The sequence below is a fragment of the Podarcis cretensis genome, assembly GCF_951804945.1.
Source record: "Podarcis cretensis genome assembly, chromosome: Z".
In the NCBI taxonomy this organism is placed as follows: domain Eukaryota; kingdom Metazoa; phylum Chordata; class Lepidosauria; order Squamata; family Lacertidae; genus Podarcis; species Podarcis cretensis.
Window position 1 is genome coordinate 19,063,101 of NC_137184.1, and position 10,360 is coordinate 19,073,460.

Consider the following 10,360-nt stretch of genomic DNA (forward strand, 5'->3'; position numbering starts at 1 on the left):
CCACTTTTCTTTCTTGTTGGAATTGTCTGCCTTTGGGCCTCCAATATTTCACCTTTAGGAAACTTCTCTCCATCTTGGACTCACTTCTCTTTGAGTATTTCTGACCGTGGGATCTCACCCAGTAGCTCCTTAAGTTTAAACTCACCTGATCCTGCAGGTTCTTCTAATATTGTCATGTTCTTATCAAACACCAGAGGGCTGGAGCTTTCTGACTAAACAACAGCTGTATGCCCAAAGCTCAATGAGGTCTCATGGAGATCGGGAACAATTAATCTGAATCTTCCTTCCAGCAACCAGGCAAGAGAACTGTGTGAACTTCAACACTCTTTAACTGGTTTCAGAGTCAATTGGTAGGTATCCCCAAAAGCCAGCTAGTCCAACCTCCTGCAATTAAGTCTCTCCTATATATGCCATTCTGCTCTTTTGCCTTTCTCTTATTTTTATTGTATTTGTTTGTTTTGTTTGTTTTAATTTCTAGACCGCTTTATAGTTTTAATAAAAATCTCAAAGCGGTTTACAGCATATTAAAATCAATAAACATTAGCCGGGTGATGTTCCTCCAGCCTCATGAGGAGCCTCTTCAGTGGGGCTGGGTGAGTGTGGGCCTGGCTCCCTAGGCCAAGTGGAAAGGGCCTTGCAGGGAGCGGCCTCACAGTAATAATAATAATAATAATTTATTATTTGTACCCCGCCCATCTGGCTGGGTTTCCCCAGCCACTCTGGGCGGCTTCCATAAAAACCAAAAATACACTAAAATATCACAGATTAAAAACTTCCCTGAACAGGGCTGCCTTAAGATGTCTTCTGAATGTCAGGTAGTTATTTATCGCTTTGACATCTGATGGGAGGGCGTTCCACAGGGCAGGCACCACTACCGAGAAGGCCCTCTGCCTGGTCCCCTGTAGCTTTGCTTCTCGCAATGAGGGAACCGCCAGAAGGCCCTCGGCGCTGGACCTCAGCGTTCGGGCAGAACGATGGGGGTGGAGACGCTCCTTCAGGTATACTGGGCCGAGGCCAGTATCTGTTTGTTTGTTTGTTTGTTTGATTCACTTCAAGAACCCCCCCCCCCCCCCTGCTTAAGTGATAAACTGAGGAAGGCATTTCATGTTACTTTATTTAAATACAGAAAGAATAAGTTACAGCAACTACGAGTTAACTCCATAAGGCTTATCCACTCAGCTTGCTGAGGACTCCTTTAGGAAACAGGGATAACCAACTTCTCCATAGGGATCGTCCATCTGGGGGAAGATGCTTTCACTACTTCCAGATTCCTGGCCAGGGGAACCTGACACAAGCCCCCCAACAAAAAAAACCCTTCTCTTTTTGAAAACCTTCTCCTCTGGAGAGAGAGGGGTCCGCAGGGTGGGGGGCTCAATCCTCTGGTTCTTGTGGAGGGCGCTCGGGTCACAGGCTCCTCCTCTCAAGGAGGCACTTGGTCAGCCCATGTTCTTGCGGTTGCCGTAGCCCCTGGGGTGAAGTTCCTTCCACTCATCCCACTCCCGGGCTTTGCGCAAAGCTTCATCGTCATCCTTCTCCTCCGCTTTCTTCTCTTCTTCCTGCTGCTTTTCTGCAGCTGCTGCAGGACCGAAAAAGGGAAAAGCCAGACTGAGAGCACAGTAGGGAGGAAAACTCTGAATGCACTATGATTCCTGTATTGCAGGGTGTTGGGCTATATTACCCTTCTGGGTTCTTTTCAACCCAACAGTTCTGTGATTCCATGAACAACCACAACAGTTCTCTTACACTGTAGGATTTTAAACAGAGGGTGGGTGCGCAGGGATTCTTTCCTGCATCGCAGGGGGTTGGACTAGAGGACCCCATGGAGTTCCTTCCAATTCTACTATTCTAAATCCTCAGCCTACTGTTATCTGCTGCTGCTGGAAGGCAGCGGGGAGACATTGTGGGGGAGACATTAATCAGGGCTTTGGCTAATTAATGTCCTTCAGCCTTTTAAATGTGTTTGTGGGAAGGGGGCATTATTTTGTTGTTTCTGTTGTAACTATTTATATGTGCTTGTATCGTATATTTTTATCAAATCAAATAAATCAATCAATAAACAAATAAAACAAAGCTATTCAGAGTGGGGGATTCCCAGTCTATGCTGCTCATAGACACAACTTATTTATCGCAATTCTGTCCCACCTCTGTTCTTCCAGGATCTCAAGGTGGCATACACAGTTCTCTCTCCATCTGCATTTCATCCCCACAACAACCCTGCAAGGTAGGTGATACTGAGAGGCAGTGACTGGTCCCCAAGGTCACACCCAGGGAGCTTCACAGCCAAGTGGGGATTTGAACCCTGTCTCTCCCGGGCCCTAGTCTCTCACCATTACAAGAGGCATCCATCCCCAACACCCCTGAACCAGATAAATACCTGAGGCCGCTTGTGATATGCCCTGATCAGGAAGGGCTCCTTGCTTTCGATGCTGCTCATACCAGTCATCCACTGTCATTGTCGCCAGGCTTGGGTAGCCAGCGCCAAACACCCTATAAGAAAGGAATGAACATTTTTATCATTTAACCATTCAGCACAGTGGTGGAGCAGAGCTGTGTTCTAGTCCTAGCAAGATGGGAGTCTCTTTGGCTGCGGGGTTCCCATGTTCGGGAGACAGGTCTAGGATGGTACTCTGAAGGAACAAGTGTAGGGTACTCCTGGATACATATTTGTCACTTACAGAATCACAGAACTGTAGAGTTGGAAGGTGTCCCTGAGAGTCAATGCATGAATCACAGTTCAAGAATACATGAAAGGCAGTCATCCAAGTTTCACTTAAAAATATTCAGTGAAGGAAGATTGTGGTTGTTTTTGTTATTGCCAACATCATCACCATTATTCATAGAATCAGTTGTTTATTATTATTTAAATTTGTATACTGCCCTTCATCTGTAGAGTGCAGAGTGGTTCACAACACAAAGATACATAAAATTACAATATAAACAAACATAAAATACATAATTAAAACAATAACAAAAGCAAACCAATCCCCCCACCACAACAACACATTTAAAAGGGCATTGGATGTCACCTAGCACTTAAAGGTGTATAATGAAGACACCAGGTGAACCTCCACAAACGGGGAGCCACTGTAGAAAAGGCCTGTTTTCATGTTGCCACATGAAGCACACAAAGAAGGGCCTCAGATGGTGACTGGAGGGTGCAAGTAGGTTCCTATGGAGAGAGATGGTCCTTGAAGTACTGTGGTCCCAAGGCATTTAAGGCTTTATAAGTAAAAACCAGCACTTTGAATTGGGCCCAGACGCTAATGGGCAGCCAGTGCAATCAGGCCAGGATCGGTGCATTATGCTCAAATCATCTTGCCCTGGTGAGCAACCTGGCCGCCAAGTTCTGCACCAACTGAAGTTTCTGAACTGTCTTCAGAGGCAGCCCTATGTAGAACACATTGCATCAATCTAACCTAGAGGTTAGCTGGAAAAATCCCCCAGAGCCATCTGGAAACGCATTGGGTCCCTCAGCCTCTGAGAACAGACCATCCTCATAGGTTCCCCACCTCTGCAGAATCGTAGAGCTGGAGGGGGCCCCAAGTGTCATCCAGTCCAACCCCCTGCGATGCAGGAATCGTAACCAGCATCACACACCTGGAAGGAGCCAGCCCCCCCCCCCGAATGCCCCCCCCCCGAAAAGAGCAGAGCACCCATACTTTGCCTGGGCAGTATCCCGGGTCAGGATGAAGGGCTTCAACGGAGGCCCAAGTGGGCGTGGAGGCTGCGTCCCTGTACCCTAGAGAAGATAAAAAACACATTTCAGCACACAATCCAAAAGACACATTCTACCCTCCACAGCCAACTGAAGGGCCCCACCACATGACACCCACCCAGTGACAGGTGACGGATTCTGCTGCCCACAGGTCACCTCAGATTCTCCCAAGTGGGGAAGGACCATAGCTCAGTGGTGGAGAATTTGCCTTGCAAGCAAAAGGTCCTGGGTTCAGTCCCATCGCCATCTGCAGGTAGGGCTGGAAGCCACTGCTGCCAGTCAGTGTTTGTGGTACTGAGTTGAACGGAGCAAGGGTCTGACTCAGTATAAGGCAGCTTCCTATGTTCCTACATACAATTTACCAAAGCTGCAACATTCAACTATCTGCCCTGCCCTGCCTCTGGCCGGATCTGGAAGAGGGGGCTGTTCTGTACACAGGGCCCTGTAAGAGGAGCTGGCCATCTCACCCAGCCAACCAGGTGCCAAAGGGAAGCTGGCAAGCAGGACACAAACATTATAGAACTCTCCCCTCCTGCAGCTTCCAGCAACTGGTATTCAGCGCAAAGTTAAACTGTGGAACTCACTTCCATAGTAGGCAGCGATGGCCACCAATCTTTAGAACAGGATTAGGGAAATTCACGGAGCAGAGGGCTGTCGATGGCTAAGAGCCACAATGGCTCTGCCCTGCCTGCACATTCAGAGGCTGCAATGCTACTCTTGTGCTCTGAGTCTGTTTGCATGGGTTCCCTTTGGGGCACCTAGTTGGCCCCTGTGAGAAGAGGAGGCTGGACTAGATGGGCCATTGGCCTGATGCTGGGCAAGATGGGCCCCTGGCCTGATCCAGCAGGGCTCTTCTTATGTCTTCATGTGTGTGGTCAAAGGACATCTGGGGAGCCCAGGCTGCTCCAGGGCCTCTGTAGCACCTCTGTGGGGTGGGGAGTGGCATTCTGATAGAGGGCTCCCCTGTTTTTCACATGTAAGGGGTCACATCGCTACCACCACAACCACAGGGGACCACTCTCCCCATTGTAGAACCATATAATTGAAGAGCAGGAACAGATCCCAAGGGGCATCTAGTCCAACCCACTGCAATGCCTGAAGTGCTTTCAGGCCCCACAAAGGCAGAGAGGGCGGTCCCCTCCCCATGTCCCACCACCCTACCTGCTTCAAGGCATCCCGCCGAATGAGGATAGCGACTTCCTGATCAATGCTCTCGATTTCCTCCAGGCTTGTGCTAATCCACTTCTTGATCTGGAGCAAGTAGAACTCCCGGATCTGCTCCTCCTCTGCCTGGCCACCGTCGATGAAGGGCTTCAGGGTGGCCAGCTGGTTCTCAAGCTCCTTCTTCTGCTTATATCTGTTTGGGGAAAGGACATGGAGAGGGGTTGGCCTAGAAGACTCTCAGGGGTCCCTTCTAACTCTAAAGATAGGTTGGATAGGCATTTGTCAAGGATTCCTGCTTTGCTGGGGGCTGGACCGGATGATCCCTGAGGTGCCTTCCAGGATTCAAGGGATAAGGCTTTGAAAAACATTTATGTTCCTGTCTATTTTAAATTTGAGCACTTTGCTTTCCCTGTTTTACAAAACAGCTTCTTTGAGCCTGTTTTCTAAACTGCTGTCTTAAGTTAAGGTATTCAACCCACTGCATTATTTTATAATTATGGTTTTTCCAATGAAATTATTGTTTTATTTCTGGCTTAATTTAATTATTGTTTATTCTGAAACATACCAGAATTTAAATATTACCAAAAAGTTATCATAGTAACTGAAAATATTTAAAATCAAAACGACTTGAAACTGACATTTGCCACCCATTATCCAGGAAGGCCTCCCCACTCACCTTTCGATCTTCGCCTGCCTGTTGGATGCCATGGCAAGGATAGCCGTCTGCTGATCAGTCCCCAGAACGGAGTTGATGTTGCTACCGGAGGACTCACTTTCATCCCCGCTCTCCACCTCCACCTCCACCTCCACCTCCCGTGGGAGTTGGAAGTGCCCAATCCCATAGTCTTTGCAGACCTTCAGGAAGTCCATGAAGCCAGCACGGGCCCTCTGTACATGCTCCAGGCGCTTGCTGGGGTTGACCTGCTTCAAGACGAGGGCCGCCAACAGAGCAGGGACCAGCATGAACTTCAGATCGGCTGAGGAGATCTCCTCCAGCTCTTCGTTGTGGCTGAAAGGAGAGAGCAAAGTAAAAATCATAGAGTTGGAAGAGATGCCCCAAGGGCCATCTAGTCCAGCCCCACTGCAATGCTGGAATTAGAGCTAGAGAATCTGGCCAAGCTCAGCAGAAAAAACCTCCAATGGAGGGGAGTCCACCACCAGTTTCCCTCCCTCTCTCATAATAATAATAATAATAATAATAATAATAATAATAATAATTTATTATTTATACCCCACCCATCTGGCTGAGTTTCCCCAGCCACTCTGGGCGGCTCCCAATCAAGTGTTAAAAACAGTACAGCATTAAATATTAAAAACTTCCCTAAACAGGGCTGCCTTCGGATGTATTTTAAAGATAGGATAGCTGCTTATTTCCTTCACATCTGAAAGGAGGGTGTTCCACAGGGTGGGCGCCACTACCGAGAAGGCCCTCTGTCTGGTTCCCTGTAACCTCACTTCTCTCATAACACTAGAATGCATGGACAATTTTTTCACAGATGGCTTTACAAGAGGACAGGTTCATGGAAGAGGAGAGGGCTATGAATGGCTACTAGTCACAATGGCTTAGGTAGCCCTCAGTGAAGCCTACACAGGGCGGCCATTGAGGCTCCCATCCTCTGTGTGTGTGTACACAAATGCGTGTGGGGGTGCCAAACTGGGTCTTTGTTTTTTTTAAAAAAAAGTTATTAAATTTTCCAACATACATTTATAGTATCCAATCTAAATTTATCACATATTTTCTCTTTTAGACTTCCTTCAACCTCTCTGACAATTATCCATTATTCAATTTTTTTAAATACGCATTTCCTAATTTTATATTGCATTTTATAAACCTTCACACACTTTGTTCTCATCAATACAATAGTCCTCTATCATTTACAGAACTTCTTCAAATCCCACTAGCGTTATTTGCTCATCACATACACATTTCAGATAGTCTGAAAATTTTCCCCAGTCTTCAATGAACTTTTGATCTCGTATATATCTGATTTTTCCTGTTAGTTTGTCCAGTTCAGCATACTCTATCAGTTTCATTCTCCATTTTTCGAGCGTCGGCAGTTGTTCCTGTTTCCATCTTTGGGCCAATAATATTCTCGCTGCTGTTACTGCATATTGGAAAAGTTTACAGTCCATTCTATTTATTTCATTTCCTACTATTCCTAAAAGAAAAGCCTCTGGTTTCTTAACAAATGTATATTTCAACATCTTTTTCATCTCATTATATATCATTTCCCAGAAGCCCTTCACCTTCTTACAATCCCACCGCATATGATAAAATGTTCCTTCTTTTTCTTTACATTTCCAACACTTATTACATGTTTTATACATTTTTGCCAGTTTCACAGGTGTGATGTACCATCTATAAATCATTTTCATAACATTTTCCTTTAATGCAGTACATGCCGTAAATTTTATACTTTCATTCCACAGTTTTATCCAATCATTAAACTGTATATTATAACCCAAATCTCTGGCCCAGTGTATCATAACCGATTTAACTTCCTCATCTTTTGTATACCATTCTAGCAAGATTTTATACATCTTGGACAAAATTTTATTTTCATTGTTTATTATTTCTATTTGAAATTTCGATTCTTTTACCTCATAACTTCTTTCTTTTAAGTCCTTTTTAAACATTTCGTTAACCTGATAATAATGCAACCAATCATACACATACTCTTTCACTTCTTCATAGGATTTCATTTTCCATTTTCCCCCTTCCTTTATAATCAATTCTTTATATGTAATCCAGTTCCCCCTCATATTGACTTTCTTAAGACTCATAACTTCTAACAGAGATAGCCAGTGGGGAGTTCTTGATTCTAATAAACTTCTATATCTCTCCCATATTTCTATGAGAAATCTTCTAAAGATGTAGTTTTCGAAACCTTTATGAATCTTTCTTTTCTCACACCATAGATATGCGTGCCAGTCAAATCTGTTATCAAAACCTTCTAAGTCCAATAACTCAGTATTTTTTAACTTTATCCATTCTTTCAACCAGCAGATACATGAAGCTTCATAATATAATTTCAAGTCTGGCAGGGCGAAGCCGCCTCTTTCTTTCACATCCGTTAGTAACTTATACATATTTCTTGGCTTCTTACCCTGCCAGATATATCTTGAAATTGATCTTTAAAAAAAGGTAAAGGTACCCCTGCCCGTACGGGCCAGTCTTGACAGACTCTGGGGTTGTGCGCCCATCTCACTTAAGAGGCCAGGGGCCAGCGCTGTCCGGAGACACTTCCGGGTCACGTGGCCAGCATGACATCGCTGCTCTGGCGAGCCAGAGCTGCACACGGAAACGCCGTTTACCTTCCCGCTGGTAAGCGGTCCCTATTTATCTACTTGCACCCGGAGGTGCTTTCGAACTGCTAGGTTGGCAGGCGCTGGGACCGAGTAGCGGGAGCGCACCCCGCCGCAGGGATTCGAACCGCCGACCTTTCGATCGGCAAGCCCTAGGCGCTGAGGCTTTAACCCACAGCGCCACCTGTGATCTTTGCCACTCTTTAAATATCACTGTCCCCTTAATTATTGGAATTGTCTGAAATAAGAATAACATCTTTGGCAGCATATTCATCTTAATCGTTGAAATTCTCCCCCAAAAGGATAACTTCATTCAGCCCCACACCTCTAGATCTTTCTTTATTCCCTTCCACACTGGCACATAATTATTCTGAAACAAATCAATACTCTTGGGGGTTAACCAGTTTCCCAGGTATTTAACTTTTTTCACCACTTCTATCCCTGTTTGTTGTTGCATTGTTTCTATCATACCTTGATCCATATTTTTTGCTAACATTTTAGTTTTTTTCTTATTCAATATAAACCCTGCCACTTGACCAAATTGTTCAACTTCCTTGAAAACAACTTTTGAACTTTCCGGCGGTTCTTCCACTGTTATTACCAGATCATCAGCAAAGGCTTTTACTTTATATTCATTATGGCCTACTGACACACCTTTTATTGCTTCATTTCTCCTTATTGAATTTAGGAAAATCTCCAGAACCATTATGAATAACAATGGTGAAAGAGGACATCCTTGTCTCGTACCTTTTGATATTTTTAATTCTTCCGTAGTCATATTGTTTACAATCAGCTTAGCTCTTTGTTCAGTGTATATCACTTTTATTCCATTAAAAAATACATTCCCCACCTCCATGTGTTCTAAATTTTTTAACATAAAGTCCCAAGATATATTATCAAAGGCCTTTTCTGCATCCACAAATATTAACACTGCTTGTTTCTCATTCCTGGTTGTCAGATATTCTAACAGATTGACTATATTCCTTATATTGTCCTTCATCTGTCTGCCAGGAAGGAAACCCACTTGATCTTTATGTATAACTTCTTGTAACACCTTTTTCAACCTCTTTGCTAAGATACTTGCAAAGATTTTATGGTCCGTATTTAACAATTAAATAGTCCGTATTTAACAATGTTAAATACGGCCAAACTGGGTCTTTGACCTGGGCAAAATAAATCCTAGTTTTGCCCCTGTGGGCCACTGTGAGAACAAGATGCAGAACTAGATGGGTGATTGGCCTGATCCAGCAGCCAGGCTCTTAGAATTATATAACTGTAGAGTTGGAAGGGACCATGAGGGTCAACTTGTCCAACCCAGGGCAACATAGGAGTCTTTTGCCCAATGCTAAAAATCTCATGCACTATTTGCTGAACTATTTTAAAAACAGGGAAAAGCAATAGAAGAACAGCTTTTATTCCATAAATTGGGAAAAACTGCCTATGAAATGTCAGGATCTGAGCAGAGAATGCATGGTGGGGGTGGGCACCTCCCTCTTCTATTGGGAAGGGGTGAGATCCAGCCCAAGCAAAAGCTTGTGGCGGCGAGGAGCTGAAGGTGCCTCTGGGCAGATGCAGAGTGCCTCTGGAGCCACAAGCTGCAGATTGGACTGCAGCACTGCCGGTTTCTAAAGGTCATCGGGCAGGCGCTGCCATCCCGAGGTAGACTGTGAGCCATGGACAGCCCCCCCCATGTACATGTGGCGCCCTCTGCACATGCTCTACGGCACCTGAAGAGCTGGAGCTCGGCGACGGCGCTGGCGGCGCGTTCCAGGAGGCCGATCCCGCGCTGCACCTTCCGCTGTACAGCGGGCGCCCCCGACGAAGGTTCCGCGGCGCTGCCATCCTCCACCTCCTCCAGCAGTCGCCAGCCGGACTCCAGCAGCTCCGACAGCCGAAGCGGCTCCTCCGTAGTCGTGCTCGCCGCCATCATGGGAGAGGCGGATGTGGAGGGAAAGGAGGGGACGGAAGTGGTACCGTCTTGCGGCTGAAGGAGGTGCCGCCATCTTTAACGAGGGCCTGCAGAGTGGGCGCCGTGACGCCCACGGGTTCCACCGGCGGAAGGAGGAAGAGAGGGTTCGGGCGGAAGTGGCGACACCGTACCGCTGAAGACGGCGGCGCCATGCTGAAAGAGGGCAGCAGAAGTGACAGCCGGCGCCATCTTGGTTTGGGGCTACT

At 46.0% G+C, this 10,360-nt stretch overlaps 1 protein-coding gene across 1 annotated transcript; it reads right to left on the bottom strand.

The window, feature by feature from the left end:
• Positions 1-1,096: 1,096 nt before the first annotated feature.
• IGBP1 (immunoglobulin binding protein 1) lies at positions 1,097-10,138 on the bottom strand. The gene is made up of 6 exons (XM_079962304.1): positions 9,913-10,138; positions 5,556-5,888; positions 4,877-5,072; positions 3,660-3,739; positions 2,375-2,487; positions 1,097-1,576 (listed from the first exon to the last, which is right to left on the bottom strand). The coding sequence occupies exons 1-6, from the start codon at positions 10,113-10,115 to the stop codon at positions 1,437-1,439; spliced, it is 1,065 nt and encodes a 354-aa protein (XP_079818430.1). The 5' UTR covers positions 10,116-10,138; the 3' UTR covers positions 1,097-1,436.
• Positions 10,139-10,360: the final 222 nt, after the last annotated feature.